This window comes from Nomascus leucogenys, chromosome 4, assembly GCF_006542625.1.
Source record: "Nomascus leucogenys isolate Asia chromosome 4, Asia_NLE_v1, whole genome shotgun sequence".
Lineage (NCBI taxonomy): Eukaryota > Metazoa > Chordata > Mammalia > Primates > Hylobatidae > Nomascus > Nomascus leucogenys.
The window spans coordinates 73,693,334-73,713,197 of NC_044384.1; the positions used below are offsets into that span (position 1 = coordinate 73,693,334).

Sequence of the window (19,864 nt, forward strand, 5' to 3'; positions counted from 1 at the left end):
GGCTACCGAGGCTTCTGCAATCTTCACGTAGTTCTCGATACTTGGCTTTCAGCTCCATCAGCTCCTTTAAGCCCTTCTCTGCATTGGTTATTCTAGTTATCCATTCATCTAATTTTTTTTCAAAGTTTTTAACTTCTTTGCCATTGTTTTGAATTTCCTCCCGTAGCTCAGAGTAGCTTAATCGTCTGAAGCCTTCTTCTCTCAACTCGTCAAAGTCATTCTCTGTCCAGCTTTGTTCCATTGCTGGTGAGGAACTGCGCTCCTTTTCAGGAGGAGAGGTGCTCTGCTTTTTTGAGTTTCCAGTTTTTCTGCTCTGTTTTTTCCCCATCTTTGTGGTTTTATCTACTTTTGGTCTTTGATGATGGTGATGTACAGATGGGATTTTGGTGTGGATGTCCTTTCTGTTTGTTAGTTTTCCTTCTACCAGACAGGACCCTCAGCTGCAGGTCTGTTGGAATTTGCTAGAGGTCCACTCCAGACCCTGTTTGGCTGGGTGTCAGCCGCAGTGGCTGCAGAACAGCGGATTTTCATTGGACTGCAAATTCAGCTGTCTGATAATTCTGCTGGAAGTTTTGTCTCAGAGGAGTACCTGGCTGAGTGAGGTGTCAGTCTGTCCCTACTGGGGGGTGCCTCCCAGTTAGGCTGCTCAGGGGTCAGGGACCCACCTAATGAGGCAGTCTGCCCATTCTCAGATCTCCAGCTGCCTGTTGGGAGAACCACTCCTCTTTTCAAAGCGGTGAGACAGGGCCATTTAAGTCTGCAGAGGTTCCTGCTGAATTTTTGTTTGTCTGTGCCCTGCCCCCAGAGGTGGAGCCTACAGAGGCAGGCAGGCCTCCTTGAGCTGTGGTGGGCTCCACCCAGTTTGAGCTTCCTGGCTGCTTTGTTTACCTAAGCAAGCCTGGGCAATGGTGGGCGCCCCTCCCCGAGCCTCGCTGCCACCTTGCAGTTTGATCTCAGACTGCTGTGCTAGCAATCAGTGAGACTCCTTGGGCATAGGACCCTCCGAGCCAAGTGTGGGATACAATCTCCCGTTGTGCCGTTTTCCAAGCCCGTTGGAAAAGCGCAGTATTAGGGTGGGACTGACCTGATTTTCCCGGTGCCGTCTGTTACCCCTTTCTTTGACTAGGAAAGGGAATTCCCTGACCCCTTGCACTTCCCGAGTGAGGCAATGCCTCACCCTGCTTCGGCTCGCGCACAGTGCACTGCACCGACTGTCCTGCACCCACTATTTGGCACTCCCTAGTGAGATGAACCCGGTACCTCAAACGGAAATGCAGAAATCACCCGTCTTCTGTGTTGCTCATGCTCGGAGCTGTAGACCGGAGCTGTTCCTATTCGGCCATCTTGGCTCCGTTGATGTTTTCTTTTTTTTTGAGACGAGTCTCACTCTGTCACCCAGGCTGGAGTGCAGTGGTGTGATCTCAGCTCAGTGTAACCTCCACCTCCACCCCAGGTTCACGCCATTCTCCTGCCTCCGCCTCCCAAGTAGCTGGGACTACAGGCATCCGCCATCACGCACAGCTAATTTTGGTTTTGTATTTTTAGTAGAGACGGGGTTTCACCATGTTAGCCAGGATGGTCTCGATCTCGTGACCTCATGATCCGCCCGCCTCGGCCTCCCAAAGTGCTGAGATTACAAGTGTGAGCCACCACGCCCAGCCAGGATTTCTTCTTGATGTAATGGAAATGTTGTAAAACTGATTGTGGTGATGGTTGCACAAATCTGTGAATTACTAAAAGCTACTGAATTGTATACTTTACAGGGATCAATTGTTTGGTATGTCAATTATATCTCAATAAATGTTGTCACCAAAAAAAAAAAAAAATCCACAAATAAAGCAAATGCAAATTTTTTTTTTTTTTTTTTTTTTTGAGACGAGTCTCACTCTGTCGCCCAGGCTGGAATGCAGTGGTGTGATCTTGGTTCACTGCAACTTCTGCCGCCCGCCTGGTTTCAAGAGATTCTCCTGCCTCAGCCTCTGAAATAGCTGGGATTATAGGCATGCGCGACCATGCCTGGCTAATTTTTCTATTTTTAGTAGAGACAGGGTTTCGCCATGTTGGCCAGCTGGTCTCGAACTCCTGACTTCAAGCGTTCCACCCACTTCATCCTCCCAAAGTGCGGGGATTACAGGCGTGAGCCACCGCGCCCAGCTGCCAATTCTTGAAATTGGTCTAATATAGGTAGCAGACTGCAGTCCTAGCTGCAGCAAGGGAAGGTGGGGTGGAAGTCACAGGCCTTGCTGAAGGCTTAGGCCTGGAGGAGAGCTCAGGCCAGGGACTGGTGAGAGGTCACTCTAGCACTCTAGGGGGAAGGGCCATCTCTAGCAAGTGCCCTCATCTGTGGGGAAGTGGTGGGTGTATGGAAGCTGTACCATCCGAACAGAATGAGACTCACTCTAGCAGGGCCCACACCAACGAACATCTCCAAAAACTCGGATCCACTAATGGTGATGAAGGGGACATTGGCTTCTCCGGCTGTGGCCTTAGCTAGCAGCGTCTTCCCAGTGCCTGGAGGACCAGTGAGAATGGCATCCTTCAGATATGAAAAAAGAAATTACATTTAATGAGAATTTCAGAAAAGTAAATTGTGTATCTGCAAATAATTCCAAGATATAACTCTGTCTCTAAATCTTATTGATATATATTAAATATTACTTAAACATCTGGGCTATGGTAGAACATTTTTATATTAGTAAGAATAAAAAGATTATCAAAAGTAATTTTGTTTCAAAAAATTTGGTAAGAATGTGAAATTTAAAATATTTCATTTTTTTCCTAGGGCTGATTTTTAGACCTTTAGTCTAACAGTATGTAAAGGGTGACTTAGGCTAGGAATATACTAATAAATCTGCTAAGATTTACTTAAATAATTCAAGAAGACACAAACACCACACTCCTGATTTATGAAATTCTTTTACTCTTTACAAGTAAAATTGGTTTTTGAGCTCGAATAATTAATAAACCCAACTTCTGACTTCTACTTTCATGTACAAATCAGTACATTTTTAGCATGGTTGGACGTGCAACTTAAAACCTAACTGTGAATTTGTTTTTATTTCCATTGACTACCCACAAACAGTATCCTCTCTTATTTACAAATAGACATACTACCACACTACCATATCCAAATACTGTGAGGAGGTAGATAATATGGTCAAATGACATTTTTTCTAGGCTCTGTAATAAAACCTTAAGGTATTTTTAAAATTTTGCTTATTTTCTTCTTTAAAAGTTTCACAAATGAAGTAGAAATCTAACGACCAATGATGAACTTCACTACAAAGAAAGATGTGTTTGCTCAAACAATACACTTTTTTTTTTTTTTTGAGATAGAGTTTCACTCTTGTCCAGGCTGGAGTGCAGTGGCACGATCTTGTCTCACTGCAACCTCCACCTCCCAGGTTGAAGTAATTCTCCTGCCTCAGCCTCTTGAGCAGCTGGGATTACAGGCACACACCACCATGCCCAGCTGATTTTTTGTATTTTTAGTAAAGACAGGGATTCACCATGTTGGCCAGGCTGGTCTCGAACTCCTGACCTCAGGTGATCCACCCACCTCGGCCTCCCAAAGTGCTGGGATTACAGGCGTGAGCCACTGCGCCTGGCCCTACACACCTATTATATTAAGTTGTAGAGACAGCTAGGTGTGATGCAAATGGGTACTAAGTAACAGTAAGTTATAAATTAATAAAATATGACTTTTATCCATAGAAGCAAGACATAAAAATCAAGGAAATAATGATTATCTTTCAAAGGATTCCTTTAAAGTAAAATTTATTCATTGACTTTTAAAAGAATTATACCTTTTTATTCATTTACTTAATAGCTGATCCATTTAACGAATATGAAGTTGCTGTTCCACGCCTAGCCCTAGGGGCGCCAAGCCCTGTAGGGTACAGCCCACCACTAGCACAGCAGGCAAGAGCGTATTTGCTGGAAAGGGGGAGGTGATGGTGAGTGCCGTGTCCTCTCCACTGGATCCTGTGCAGTGAACCTCAGCACCAGCACAGGTGTCCTGTTCACATACATCCCTCGAAGGGACACTGGGTGACAGCAGAGGGTGACATTGTCAGTGAGCTATAGCGGGCCTACAGTTGCTGAGAGATAGGGCACCTAAATCAGATTAGAGGGAGAAGGAAGACAAATCAAGAAAGTCTTCCAAGAGAAGGTAACACAGATATTTTCAGGAATACATACACTATACAAGACACATTCACACAGAACAACTGACCCAAAACGATCCTCGAGTTGGGCAGAGGCTAGCCTAGTAAGCTCAGAAAGAGGAAGGACAGCAAAACAGCTATCTATAATAAGTAATCAAACTTCATAGAATTATAACTTCAGAGATCAAGAAACACTTCGAACAGTTAATCTTCTAAAAGTTCATTTTACCTTTGGGATTTTTGCTCCTAGGTCTTGATACTGCTTTGGGTTTTTCAAGAAATTCACAAATTCCATGATCTCTAGCTTGGCCTCCTCACAGCCAGCCACATCTTTGAACTTCACGTCAATTTCATCCTTTAAGACCTTGGCAGTGGTTTCTCCGACACTGAAGAGTCCGCCCATCCCTCGGCTTGTCCGGCCGATGCCAGCAGGCCCTCTTCTGATGGTGTAGAGCAAGAAGGCAATGATGAGCACCGTAGGCAGCATGCTCAGCAGAAAAGAGCTGGGGACACACAGTGCAACACGGGTTAGGATTGGCTGCTCACCTCCAGCTTTCGCATGTGGTGCAAGATATCAATATAAATATATATAGCTACACCAAAGTATACCTTCTGCACTTAATACAAAGGAGGGTAACTTGCAAGTGTTCTTCAAAGGCAACAGAATTCCCAAATAAGCTCCACAGCAACCAACTCTTTGAAATAAATGGAGCATCTGCCCAGACTTTAAGTGGGGTTACTAACATGGTCTTATTAAAGACAACCCCCAAAGAAGAAGTTCTGATGAGAGAAGAAATACCCAAAAATCTTGGAAAACTCTGTGAAATGTAAACATAAATGATAGTTCAAAGGGAATGGCACTCTTTGATACAAAGGGGTTCTTTATGCTAAAATCCTACCAAAGGTCAATGCATTGAATGTTAATACCCTAAACCACTGCTTAATCAAGATAAGTATAAATGTGTAGAAAGGGAATGAATCAAAAATAAAAATAAAAATAAAGATAAAAAGCCAGGCGTGGTGGCTCACAACTGTAATCCCAGCACTTTAGGAGGCTGAGGCAAGTGGATTACCTGAAGTCAGGAATTCGAGACCAGCCTGGCCAACATGGCGAATCCCTGCCTCTACTAGAAATACAAAAATTAGCCGGGCATGGTGGCGGAAGCCTATAATCCCAGCTACTCGGGGAGGCTGAGGCAAGAGAATCGTGTGAACTGGGGTGGGGGCAAAGGTTGCAGTGAGTCAAGATCACACCACTGCACTCCAGTCTGGGTGACAGAGAGAAACCCCATCTCAAAAAAAAAAAAAAGAAAATGAATGAGTCATACAAAAACTAGTGAATTACTAATAGTTTTTTAAAAATCTGGCCAAACTGAGAAAGGCCTGTTTGAGAATATAATGTGTAGCCCTGCACCCAGGGACAGAACACAGTGAACCACAGGCAGCACAGTAAACAGTCTCCAAAATATTATCTTTGAGATTACCCATCACTTTCAGCAATGTAGACAACAGGCACCCGATTTTCTCCTTCTATGCCCAATTCCTGCTGTAAAGTTTCCAGATTCCGTTCAAAGGTGTCCACACTGCCAATATTAAACCAAACGTATTGCTATAAAAACAAAACAAAAAATATCCTAAGAATGTAGTGAAACTAAAAGGTTCAATTCACTAAAGGGTTCAACTTTTTAAGAATTTTTCATAAATACTGAAAATTTATAAATTAAAGAAAAAACAATAATAAAAGACTGGCTTCAATAATGTGGTGATTAAATGTCACTCATTGAGAACACTTGGCAATTCTTGGCAAATAAGCATTTCTTTAGCAGCAATATCTCAGTGGCTCTAAAATTATAAACTCAAAAAACAGAATGAAAAGCCTATTTGAAAACATAATCCTTTTTAAAATAAATATGCATTGTTTCCCTCTTCCTCCATTTCCTAGGTATTTTAGCTCCCTATTCCAAATTTAAAACTACCGTGAAACAGTGATAAGAGCTAAAGTTTACTAGGCATGTATTAAGTGCCAGGCATTGTTCTGGGCCCTTTAGATGCATTAGTTCATTCAATCCTGAGGACCATCCTAAGAAGCAGGTGCCATCACTGGGGGTGGTGTTCAAAATCTGAACACCACATCCCCACTGTGCAACTGGAACAGATGTGCCTTGCTGTGCCAGGCAATCCCTCTTTATTCCCTAGAGCTGCAGAGACCCACAGGGCCCAGCACAGGGACACCTCAGGGGCCAGGTCAAGGCTATTCTACCAACCAGCACATAATTATTTCCTATTGTACTCATGTCTACTGACTGAATGAGCCCTGACTCCTGTTCCCATTCTACAGATGAGAAAACTTGCTCATGGTCACACATGAAATAAGAGGCTAGGATCTGAACCCAGACAGTCTGGCTCCTGAACCAGTGTCCTAACCACAATGTCACATTGCCTTTACACAACCATGAGGACACTGATTTTAACAGCTCACATTTATGGAGTTTACTAGCTAGAAGACCCCATTTCAAGCACTGTGCATGTATTAGCTCCATTTTATAGTACAAAAAAACTTTGCTTCTCCTTTAACCCGCAATCATCTTTTCTTAAAAAAGTATTTTTAAAATCAAAACAGTAAGTCTATGATATAAAACTCATTAGGCTGGGCACAGTGGCCAGTAATCCCAGCACTTTGGGAAGCCCAGGTGGCAGATCACCCGAGGTGAGGAGTTCGAGACCAGCCTGGCCACCATGGTCTCAAACTGTCTCTACTAAAACTACAAAAATTAGCTAGGCATGGTGGCACCCGCCTATAGGCCCAGCTACTTGGGAGGCATGAACCCAGGAGGCACAGGTTGCAGTGAGCCAAGATTGTGCCACTGCATTCCAGCCTAGGCGACAGAGCGAGGCTCCATTTCAAAACAAGAAACAAGGCTCGGTGCAGTGGCTCACACCTGTAATTCCAACACTTTGGGAGGCCAAGGCGGGTGGATCACAAGGTCAGGAGTTCAAGACGAGCCTGGTCAAGATGGTGAAACCCTGTCTCTACTAAAAATACAAAAAAAATTAGCCATGGCAGGCATCTGTAATCCCAGCTACTTGGGAGGCTGAGGCAGAGAACTTCTCGAACCTGGGAGGCGGAAGTTGCAGTGAGCCAAGATCGTGCCACTGTGCTCCAGCCTGGGCGACAAAGTCAGACTCCATCTCAAAAAACAAACAAAAAAACAAAACCTCATAAGAGAGCAACAAGTCATCGCATATCCTTCCCACCAGTGTTACTGAGTGAGGAACATTACTTTGGTATTTCTCTCCAAGTACCTAAAAATAAAAGACGAAGAGTAAGTTTTATATTATACAACAACATAACAGTATTTGGTAAATTATTCACTGACAAAGATACAAAATTCACATGGTTACAAAGCCCCAAAACCTGCTCAGAATAGATTAACCACAGAGGATGGAACATTCCCTAACTCAGCCCCTGCTATCAACTGGGCAATGGGCCAAACACCTGGCTTCCATCACAGAAGCAGTGTGAACCCAGGACCAGCAGCATGGTGCCACCCAGGAGCATGTTAGAAATGCAGATTCCCAGAACACAATCTAGATAAGAACCTCTGCGGGGATGGGGTCCCAGGACTCAAGTTTTAATAGCTTTCTAGATAATTCTTATGCACACTAAAATTTGAAAACCACCACTGAATGACCCTATCTCATTTAAGCATTAAGCCCTCCTCTACTGTCATAGAGAAGGTAAGCCATCTACTACTCGATGTAAGGCTAAAGGCTGTGTGTGTGCAGCACTGCACAGTGATTAATACTGCTGCTCCATTCACAGCAGGACACTGAAAATCTGTTTCTGAAAGCTCAAAACAAGAAGTCTTTAGTAAGCAGGTAATATACATTCTCTGTAAAAACTCGGGATATGCCCATACAGAAAGCAAAGACATCCATAACCCCAATATTCAGACACAAACAACATCAGCATTTCAGGCCTGTCCCTCAAGACTGTATAATACCACCTTTACAATCTTGAAATACAATTTTGAAAAGAAATCAATATACACCTTAACTGTAATATAAAAGAGAAATACAAAGAAAGCACTTTATATACAATGGTATGAATTTCAACACATAAATGCTTGTGCATGCCAACACTGGAAAACAACTTCCCGCCAATGTCCAAATCGCCCCTAGGGATGGCACTGCCTCCAAGGACAACTGCTCAGCCAGAAACAGACAGGGAACAAGGACTGCCTGTTAACCCAGTGCCTGGCACGGGCCGCTGGGTTATTTCTCATTTTTTTCTACGTATAGACAATGTGTGAGAGGACGTCCTTGCAGAGACATCTCACACGCATCCCTACTTTCTCCCTAGGCTTCCCTCCTAAAAGCAGAGGGATGGGTGTGTGTGTGCTTCCCACAGTGCTGGAACACACGTTGCCTACCGGCCTCATGAGAAAGTGCCAACTTAATTCCCAGCACTAAAGTCTGAGGATAAAGCACGGTTATTAATAGGCATTGCATCATTAGGTAGAGGGAATGGGAAATCAAGACAATTAAAATACCTTCCTAAACACAGGGCAACACCAGAGCCCTAAGACTTTACAGACACTCTGCTATTTGCTGACATGCTATTAAATAGAGAGATATGGTCACCATCACTTCTAGTTGTCCTTAAATGTTGCCCTGTCCAGGCAGGATGGCTAGAAAATGGTTAAACTCAATTATCCTAAGGGAGCCTGGCAAGTCCTGGGAGCCTCAGCTTCACCTCTCTCCCCTCCCCTCCAGAATTCCCTCAGTGCATTCAGCTTGCTCTGCGGTCTCTGGAAGTGTACTCCAGACTGGTTGGAGAGGAAATACAAATTATTTTTAAAATAAGAAATCAAATGGAAATTAAAATAATATAATATCACAAAATGGTTGGGAGATGGTAGGGATGCTTTTAAACTAATTTGATAAAACCTGTCTCAAAACATAGGCAATTGAGATTTTAATTTTTTCCTAATCAAATAACTACTTCTCAGTCTTGAAAAGTCAAAGACTATTCTGGAATACTGAAAACTGGGATTTCACTCACTGTCTTCTAAATGTAGTCAAAATGGTTATCAGAAACTAAACAAAACACTGATCCAATCCCTACATCAATAATCCATACACAACATTCCCATTTCCACTGATGTTAGTAAGATCACCCCTGCCACACTGCCCAGTTCTGATATATCTGGTGAGTATAACTCCTAGGGTATGAGGCAGGTTTTTCTTTCAGCTTTAAATCTGAAAATGTTAATTTACAACTAATTCACACCAGTTAATAAAATGATTTACCCCATCAACAGGAGTTTTTCCTGGTGTAAAGGTCACTCGAACAAAACGCTTGTTGACGACTTCCAGTCTGTCTACCTAGAATTTTAAAAATAAATTCACACATAAATTCACAGAAAATACTTGAGATACTCCTTTAAGCTCATTTAAAATGCATATGATGTTTCAGCCATACAAGGAAAGAATAAAAATCAGATAAAGATGCCCCCACATCCCCACCTATAATTCTGCGGAAGCTCCCAGGCACGGCCCCTCCCAAAGGGGGCTATGCTCTCATTTAGGGGCTGCATTGCCCAAACCACATCCTTGCACTTGCATTACACATGAAGGTAACCCTACACAATATGCACATTCCCTTCTGCCTGTTTTTAACTTTAAAAATGGTCTTGTTTTATATATAAGTATCCTTCTACAACTTTCTTTTTCCCTCCAACATTGCATTTGTGAGGTTTACACAAGCTGACACTTCCGTGCTGCAGGGTATGCCATGCTATGACCACACCCAAGTTACTGATCCATCCTCCTGTTAATAGACAGCTAGGCTGTTACACACTTCTCACAAGCAATGCTGTTATGAACATTCCCGTATCTACCTTTGTGGGCACATCTTAAAAAATTTCTCCAGGAAACACACCTGTAGATAGACACACTAAGGCTGTGTCGCAGGGTATACGTACCTTCAACTTTACTAGATATTGCCAAATTGCTCTCCAAAATGGTAATTCACACTGCCATGAGCAAAACATTATTATTGTTCTATAGGACATAGACTATCGCTCTATAGGACATACCCACATTTGGTAGTACGAGACTTTTTAATTTTTGTCACTCTATAAACATAAAATAGTTTAAGCTTTTTAAAAAATTGAATCACCTAATTATATAGGATCCTTTTTTTATTTGTCTTTAGACAGGATTTCACTCAGGCTGGAGTGCAGTGGTGCAATCATAGCTCACTGCAGCCTCAACTTCTCTGGGCACAAAATATCCTCCCTCCTCAGCTTCCTGAGTAGCTGGGACTAAGAGTGCAAGTCACCACAAGTGGCCAATTTTTTTACATTTCTTTGTAGAGATGGGGTCTCCCTACATTCCCCAGGCTGGTCTCAAACTCCTAGATTCAAGTGATCCTCCCACCTCAGCCTCCCAAAGTGCACAGATTACAGCTGTGAGCCACCACGGCCAGCCTACATAGGATTCTTAATAACATTGTTAAACACCACATCCCAAGGACTGTAACTGATTTAGGAGCATGAGCACTCTGGGATGTGCTTATTTCTAACTGCTTGCTTTGTCAGCAAGTCTGGAAGGCAAGAATGACAAACAAAAAGCAAAGGAGTCCCAGAGCAATCCCAGAGGGGCTGGAATCGGGGAGCAACTGTTCTTAAAGGCAGTCTCTGTCAGAGAGGAATGACTGGCACTGCTCCACCCCACAGACACCTGCTGGGGAGACAGCAGACTAATGGCAAAGAGCCAGAGGGTCAGGAGAAGCTGCAGCTGTGGAGAAGCCACCTCGAGGACCTGCCATCCCAATCGGAAGGACGGCTGCAGCCCGGTCCACACGTGATGATCACTGCTTCTGCGCAGCTTCTGAGTGGGAGTCCCCACTACACCTGAGAATTACATATATAAGATCCTCACTTTCATGAGATAAACATGTTTCAAAAATCCAACTAGATAAAAGGACTCTGGGAAGATGGTGGCATAAGAAGGCACCAGGAACCCATCTCCCTACGCACAGGACAATGGTACAGGCAGGATCTGTCCGATGTAAGCATTTTGGAACTCTGGAGTCCACTGAAGGTTTGCAACTTCCAGGGGAAACATAAACTGAAGTTAATCCCAGTCAACTTCAGCTCTTAGCACAGCAGCAGCTGCTCATTAGAGTAGGTAGCCATTTCTTACATCCTTACCTTCCTGTACAACCTTTAGAACGAATTTAAATTCTTTGCACTACCTCAGTAAGTATTAATGTCGTCTTACTTTATCCATTTCATGGATGAAAACCCAAGTATTAAGAGGTTAAGGGGTTTCCCCAAGGCTACACAGCAGGCCTAATTCTGGTGTCTATCACTATACTGCATCAATTCTTTTTTCTTTTTTGAGACAAAGTCTCACTCTGTTGCCCAGGCTGGAGTGCAGTGGCGCAATCTCGGCTCACTGCAAGCTCCGCCTCCCAGGTTCACGCCATTCTCTTGCCTCAGCCTCTGGAGTAGCTGAGACTACAGGCACGTGCCACCACGCCTGGTTAATTTTTTCTATTTTTTAGTAGAGACGGGGGTTTCACCATGTTAGCCAGGATGGTCTCGATCTCCTGACCTCGTGATCCACCCGCCAAGGCCTCCCAAAGTGCTGGGATTACAGGCATGACCCACCGCACCCGGCCACTGCATCGATTCTAAGACAGACATTTTTCATATTTTAACATCAGAAATGGAGATCCATTTTACAATTGATGGCATGTCATAATTTCATCAGCATCTTATTAGATTTGTCTTAGCAACTTATAAAACACCATGTGTCTTACAATCAATAGCATCTTAAATATGCTGAAATATGGTCTTACTTATTTCCCACTGGTTGTGGTGAATATAGTCACACATGGGCAAGCCCAGCAGGCAGTAACAAAGGCTGCTCCGCAGACAGAGAAAAGGCAGGGACCACGCGCCCACCTGGCCCTCCCTTAGAGCCCCATCTGCTCTGACGACACACGCTGATTAGCTGCCACGCCCACAGGTGACTAAAGGTAGTAAAGACCTACAGAGGGCCCAAAGAGGCTGGCACACGACAGCACAGAGCAAGGGCAGAGGCTGGCACACGACAGCACAGAGCAAGGGGAGAGGCTGGCACACGACAGCACAGAGCAGGGGCAGCTGAGGGCACGTGAGAAAAGGGCACAAGCAGAGGACTGCCAAAGACCATGGTCAGAAGCAGTGGTTCCAAAACCCAGTTCTGGGAGGTAGTGAAATAAAAGAATTTGGGGGTAAATGTGAGGACACCAGTCAAAACACGGGTTTTCTGGTTGCAGTACTTCTCAGCATTAGAAAAATCGGAGTGAAAGTAATAATTTTACAATGGACGAGCCAGGTTAACCTGCTGACTGTCACTTCTTTGGTCTAATCTGATGAATTTCACCTTTGAACCACAACAGCCACCAATCCCATAAAATACTTACTACTCCTTTTGAAAGATAGTTATTGACAAAGTCCTTCCAAGTGATTTCTCTCCCAGATCTCTTGAGCAGCAAGTAAAACATGACTCCACCCCAGAACACAGCAGTCCAGAGGAAGAACATCCTGAAATCCTTGTCGTCCCATGGAATGTCACCCTAGGCAGAGAGGGAGACAGCTTCTGTGAAGAATGAAATTCCACAATACGATCTATGCTCTGTGAGACACAAATCCCTCCAACACTACACTAATGCCTCCCAGCCTTCTCTGGGCCACCATCATAACCTCGAAATTCACACAATGTATAGCATCAAACCTTCTGGAACCTGGACCACCAGTGAGAAGCATCTTTCTTGCCACCTCGTTTTCCACCACCACCACTTCCTCCTCCAGAAGAGCGTGTGGTAGCGGCTGGCTTTGATTCTGTTCATAAACAAAGAGCACACATAGAAGCACGGCAAGGTTTTAGCTCTCTCAGCAATGTCTTCATGTGTACCGTTTAATAAAAGACTCGTTGCAGAATACACTGTGGCAACTGATCAGTTACTAAGTGAAGCACTATGAGAAAGAATACAAATACAAAGCTTACCAATCAGGGAGGCTCCCAAGGGCTATACTTCCATCATCTCATGAAATATGCACAATAACCCAATAACTCAAGAAATTGTAGGACTGTTATACCCTTCACAGAGGGAGAAAGTATAGCTTAAGTAACTTGTTGGATAATGGGTGGCAGTGTTAGGGGACAGCGAATAAGTCACAGAGTTGGGATGCAAATTCCTCAGTCCCCACTCAAAGTTTTAAGTGTGTTCTGGCCATGCACGGTGGGTCATGCCTGTAATACCAGAATTTTGGGGGGCCAAAGCAGGAGAATCCCTTGAGCCCAGGAGTTCAAGACCAGACTGGGCAACAAAGCAAGACTCTGCCTCTGGCTGGGCACGGTGGCTCACACCTGTAATCCCAGCACTTTGGGAGGCTGAGGTGGGCGGATCACCTGAGGTCGGGAGTTTGAGACCAGCCTGATCAACATGGAGAAACCCTGTCTCTACTAAAAATACAAAAGTACCTGGGTGTGGTGGCGCATGCCTGTAATCCCAGCTACTAGGGAGGCTGAGGCAGGAGAATCACTTGAACCTGGGAGGCGGAGGTTGTGGTGAGCCAAGATCACACCATTGCACTCCAGCCTGGGCAACAAGCGTGAAACTCCGTCTCAAAAAAAATAAAAAATAAAAAATAAAATAAAAATTAGCCAGGCATCATAGTGTGCACCTGTGGTCCCAGCTACACAGGAGGCTGAGGCAGGAGGATTGCTTGAGTCCTAGAGCTTGAGCCTGTAGTGAGCTGTGATTGTATCACTGCACTCCAGCCTGGGCAACAGGAAGACCCTATCTCAAAAGCAACAGCAACAACAAAACAAAACAAAAGTAAGTACTCCCTTTCCCACTCCCACAAAGTATACATGGTTAACACTTTCTTCTGCAGGAAAGCCCATGGTTTTGACAAATGGCTAAAAAAACACACCCACAGTTGATATTCAGCTGGCATCTTTGCTTTGTAGGGAAATGTATGTAAGGAAAACTGTAATTCAGTCCTTGTTGTTGTTGTTGTTGTTGTTTTAGACGGAGTCTCACTCCGTCTCCCAGGCTGGAGTACAATGGCGTGATCTCAGCTCACTGCAACCTCTGCCTCCCAGGTTCAAGCGATTCTCATGCCTCAGCCTCCCAAGCAGCTGGGATTACAGGATCACGCCACCATGCCCGGCTAATTTTTGTACTTTTAGTAGAGATGGGGTTTCACCATGTTGGCCAGGCTGGTCTTCAACTCCTGACCTCAGGTGATGCACCGGCTTCGGCCTCCCAAAGTGCTGGGATTACAGGCGTTGAGCCACCGCACCCAGCCTGAATACACTTCTAATGTCTTCAGTGACCATGAAGCAACCCCTCTAGAGTAGCAGGATGGGAGGCTACAGGCACCCAGCATCCTCAGTGGCTATGTAACATGTGGCTTCATGACACATTCACCCCGCTGTGCTGCATATGAGGCGCTTCTGCACCTCTGTCTCGAGTGGAGTCTGAGACAGGTATGATGTGCACAAGCCTCAGTCCCCCTAATGAGGCCCAGGACTGGGAAACACGCAGTAAGCACACCACTAAAGCTGTGCAACACTCCAAACCATTCAGGGAGAAAGGAATGTCCACACAAAAGCAACCCAAAAGCTTGTATGGGTTATCATTACTCGGCCCCCACACCAAGACTCAAAGACCACCTAGCATGCACTGGGAGCACTGTAGGTGCTGCTCCAATCTAGAGCCCCGGGGCTGTCACCAGCCCACACCAGCGCTTCTCCTTCCTCATGTCCCCTGGCTCTTACTCCTTTGCATTCTTTGGGCATATATTTGTCTCTCCAACTAGATGACAAGTACATTTAAAAACATGGACTCCTTGAGGCCAGGTGCAGTGGTCACGCCTGTAATCCTGGCACTTTGGGAGGCTGAGGCGGGTGGATCACATGAGGTCAGGAGTTCAAGACCAGCCTGGCCAACATGGTGAAACCCCATCTCTTAAAAATTAGCTAGGCATGGTGGCGCATGCCTGTAATCCCAGCTTCTGTGGAGGCTGAGGCAGGAGAATCACTTGAACCTAAGAGGCAGAGGTTGCAGTGAGATCGTGCCACTGCACTGCAGCCTAGGCGACAGAGTGAGACCCCTTTCCCCCCCGCCAAAAAAAAAGAGAACTGAATTACAGTTTTCTTTACACTTTCCTAAAAAGCAAGGATGGGCCAGGCGTGGTGGCTCACGCCTGTAATCCCAGCACTTTGGGAGGCCGAGGCAGGCGGATCACGAGGTCAGGAGATTGAGACCATCCTGGCTAACATAGCGAAACCCCATCTCTACTAAAAATACAAAAAACAAATTAGCTGGGCATGGTGGTGGGCACCTGTAGTCCCAGCTACTGGGGAGGCTGAGGCAGGAGAATGGTGTGAACCCGAGAGGCGGGGCTTGCAGTGAGCCGAGATAGCACCACCGCACTCCAGCCTGGGCGGCAGAGCGAGACTCTGTCTCAAAAAAAAAAAAAAAAAAAGCAAAACAAAAAAAAGCAAGCAAGTCAGTCAAAATGGGCACAGCAGGCCCACTCAGTCCCCCAGCCACCAAGCTCTAATTAAGTCTCTCCGAATCCCTAGGGTGAGGTAATGCTCTGAGGAGCAATTTTTAAAACACTGCCCTAAACACAATATGTATCAAATAAATTGCACGTATTAGATTTCTAAGATTTTTCTCAATGTTTTAAATTATGTGCCAGATATCTATCAAATATGCTTAGTTTGACCAGACAATACCTCTAAGGTAGCCTTAAATTACTTCAATTTGCAAAACGACAGGAAAATATCAATAGAAAATTAAGGCGAAATGTAACATAAGGTCTGTAGAATTTTATATGTACTTGCAACCTACAGCTTCACAACTGACTTACTATAACTTTCTTTTTTTTTTTTTTTTTTTGAGACAGGGTCTCTCTGTTGCCCAGGCTGGAGTGCAATGGCACAATCACAGCTCACTGCCGGGCTCAGGTGATTCTCCCACCTCAGTCTCCCAGGTAGTTGGGACTACAGGTGTGCACCACCATGTCTAACTAATTTTTTGTATTTTTAGTAGGGACGGAGTTTCACCACATTGCCCAGGCTGGTCTCAACCTCCTGGGCTCAAGTGATCCACGTGCCTAGGCCTCCCAAAGGGCTGGGATTATAGGCGTGAGACACTGTGACCAGCCTGATAACTCTTTTCTTTGTTCAGTGGAAACTATCACCATAATACATGAGGGGAAAACACAAAATTCAAATATAATATTGTCAAAAGGTACCTTTTTTCTCTCCCATAACTTCTTTAGGTTCACTAGCTTTTTTTCCATTTTTTCCATTAGGAAAGTATTTTTCAAATCCTGTTAGAAAAGGAAAAAAAATAGTTATCTTCAAACTAAAATTCATCAAGTTTTGTGTTCATTTTGTTTTCAAAGCAGCTGATGCATCATTGAAAAGCACAAGCTGGCCAGGTGCGATGGCTCATGCCTGTAATCCCAGCACTTTGGGAGGCCAAGGTGGGCAGACCACCTGAGGTCAGGAGTTCGAGACCAGCCTGCCCAACACAGCGAAACTCCGCCTCTACTAAAAATACAAAAAATTAGCTGGGTGTGGTGGTAGGTGCCTGTAATCCCAACTACTTGGGAGGCTGAGGCAGGAGAATCACTTGAACCTGGAAGGTGGAGGTTGCAGTGAGCCAAGGTAGCACCAATGCACTCCAACCTGGGCAACAAGAGTGAAACTCAGTCTCCAAAAAAAAAAAAAAAAAAGCACAAGCTAAAAGCATAACATTTCTTGTGTACAAGTACATCAAAGTCTAAATAATAGAGTTCACAACCCAGAAGTATTAAAGGAAAACGCCTCCTTTTTGCATATCAATTTCATTATCTACAAATGTATTACATTTGAAGATGACATATCTTCATTGCTGTAATCAGACATAAGTAGGAGGCAGGGGAATGGGTTACAGAATGAGACAAAAGACCCAACCTAAGAATGTGGAACACTATAGCCACACCTAAGCATTTACCTTTTGGGGGTCGAGAACAGAATCTTTGATAAGCAGCAATTACATCTGTCAAAAGAGAATTTCTGCTGGCCCTTGCTTGAGTTGTAACAAATCGGTAAATCTGCAACATGACATAAAAATAAAACCATGGTTATATCAAGATAAAAAATTTAAAAGAGCTTCATTTCCTGGTCCTAAAGTAGATGAAAGGTCTCTCTCTTCCACAGGTGGTTATGAAGTAGCACAGAATGACTCCCTTAGTGAGGACTAGGGTTACCTAGCACTAGGCCACTGATCCCAGCAAAAGAACCAGGAGACACACATTATTATCCAGAAAACAAGAATATTTCAAAATCAGACATAATGTTGAATTGCAGTCCAATTATAGTTATGTGACAACACATTCACTTTGATGATGTTTGTTTAATTTGTAGCATTCAAAAGACAAACCCTGGCCAGGTGCAGTGGCTCACACCTGTAATCCCTGTACACTGGGAGGCCGAGGCCGGGTGCATCACAAGGTCAGGAGTTCAAGACCAGCCTGGCCAAGATGGTGAAACCCCGTCTCTACTAAAAATACAAAAATTAGCCTGGCGCAGTGGCAGGTGCCTGTAATCCTAGCTACTCGGGAGGCTGAGGCAGGAGCATTGCTTGAACCCAGGCGGCAGAAGTTACAGTGAGACGAGATCGTGCCACTGCACTCCAGCCTGGGCGATGGAGTGAGACTCCGTGTCAAAAAAATAAAAAGTTATAAAAATTACAAAACTAAATAAAACCACCTCATACCCACTATAATCAAAAAGACAGACAAGTGTGGGTGAGAATGTGAAAAACTGGAGCCCTGTACACTGTGCTGGTGAGAATGTAAAATGGTGTAGCCACTTTGGAAAACAGTTTGACAGATCTCCAAAATGGTACCATATGACCCAGCAACGCCACCCCTACCCAAGAAAGCTGAAAACACATGTCCACAAAAAATATGCACACAAATGTTCACAGAAGCCTTATTCATAACAGTCAAAAAGTAGGAACAAGCCAAACGTTCACCACCTGATGATGAACAGATAAATAAAATGTGGTATACCCATACAAGAGAATACCAGTCACTCAAACAAAGGAATGAAGTACTGACACGTGGATGAACCCTGAAAACATCATACTAAGTGAAAGAAGGCAGACACAAAAGGTCACATATTATGATTCCATTTATATGAAAGTCTAGAATAGGCAAATCCCTAGAAAGATACATTAGTAGTTGCCTAGAGTTGGGGGAATGATTACAGAGAAATGCGAAATGATTACTAATGGTCACAGGGCTTCTTTTTGGAGTGCTGAAAATGTTCTGGAATTGGAGACAGTGATGATGGCTGCATAACTTTATGAATATGTTAAAAACCAATGAACTGTACATTTAAGATGAAGAATGGCTTGTAATTTAAAACATCAATAAAAAAACAGAATGAGATGATTTAACTTCAAATAAACACACAATTCTACACAGCAAAACAGGACAGGAACACCAACATTGTTTTTGTCTGAGTGCAATACTGGCCTGGAAGACTTTGGAGCTTATGTTGTGTTACACCCTGCCCAACCACCGGAACACTTGGCCTATGAAATAACCACTGATAACAGATAAGAATGCAACTTAAGAGTTTTTTTCCAATGCCAAATCCATTAAAGGTGTAGATTAAAATGAAATGTTATTCAAGCTAGACAAGTCAACAACTCCAGGTCAGCTGCTGTCAAGCAGTGGGGTGTCCAAAGGGGAATCAGAACCAGTTCCCACCCCTAAGAAGCATAGAAACATAGGGAAGAAAATCATGGGACAAATCAGTTACACTATGGCATAACAATGTAACCAAACAAAAGCTCTGAGTACAGGAAACAGGAGTGGTGCAGAGGTAATATGAAGGGGTCTTTATATTGCCACGTCTTAGTCTTAGTCCGTTCTGTTCCGCTGTAACAGAGTGCCTGAAGCTGGGTAATTTACAAAGAAAGGTTTATTTAGCTCACAGTTCTGCAAGAGGGGAAGTATGAGAAACAGGGTGCTGGGCTTATGGTGAGCATCACATGCTAGGTCAAATTATGGCAGGAGAAGGTGCTACATCAAAACGTGGTGGGAGAAGGTCAATGGCAAAGCAGCCACATGCCAGGAGGGAGGAACTTCTACGTTATAACAACCTAAGGTCTCTGAAACTAAGCCAGTCCCACCACAGCTCACAGAACTCACTCAATACCTCTAGAATGGCACCAAGACACTCATGAGGGCTCCACCCTCATGGCCCAAACACCTCCCACTGGGCCCCACCTCCCAATACCACCACGATGGGGAACAAATTTCAACATGAGTTTTGGTGAGGCCAAACTCAAACCATATTACCATATAAAGCAAGTCTTTATATCACCATAAAGTTTACTACAGAACTGGGCACTGTATGCCCTCCATAAATATTGACTGAAAAGCCCTTTTTAGGCTCTATTTTCAAATTGTGTTGACATGGAATATCCCTAGCAATAATCCGTGACTGAATTTAACACTGAGGTTGTGTTCTATGAAGAAATCGTCAAGGAAACTTCTTCTCCTCTGCATATCTAATCAAAGATCTGCGTGTCTATCATTCAAAGAATAATGTAA

The 19,864-nt window shown here is 44.2% G+C and overlaps 1 protein-coding gene across 1 annotated transcript in view; it reads right to left on the reverse strand.

Annotated features, from left to right (window-relative positions):
* LOC100587567 (AFG3-like protein 2) overlaps positions 1-17,356 on the reverse strand; it is a 36,483-nt gene extending 19,127 nt beyond the window's left edge. The window contains 8 exon segments of the mRNA XM_030810033.1: positions 2,399-2,536; positions 4,396-4,669; positions 5,651-5,775; positions 9,480-9,554; positions 12,649-12,801; positions 12,960-13,066; positions 16,502-16,579; positions 17,248-17,356. Coding sequence (XP_030665893.1) covers positions 2,399-2,536; positions 4,396-4,669; positions 5,651-5,775; positions 9,480-9,554; positions 12,649-12,801; positions 12,960-13,066; positions 16,502-16,579; positions 17,248-17,356 — 1,059 coding nt within the window.
* Positions 17,357-19,864: the final 2,508 nt, after the last annotated feature.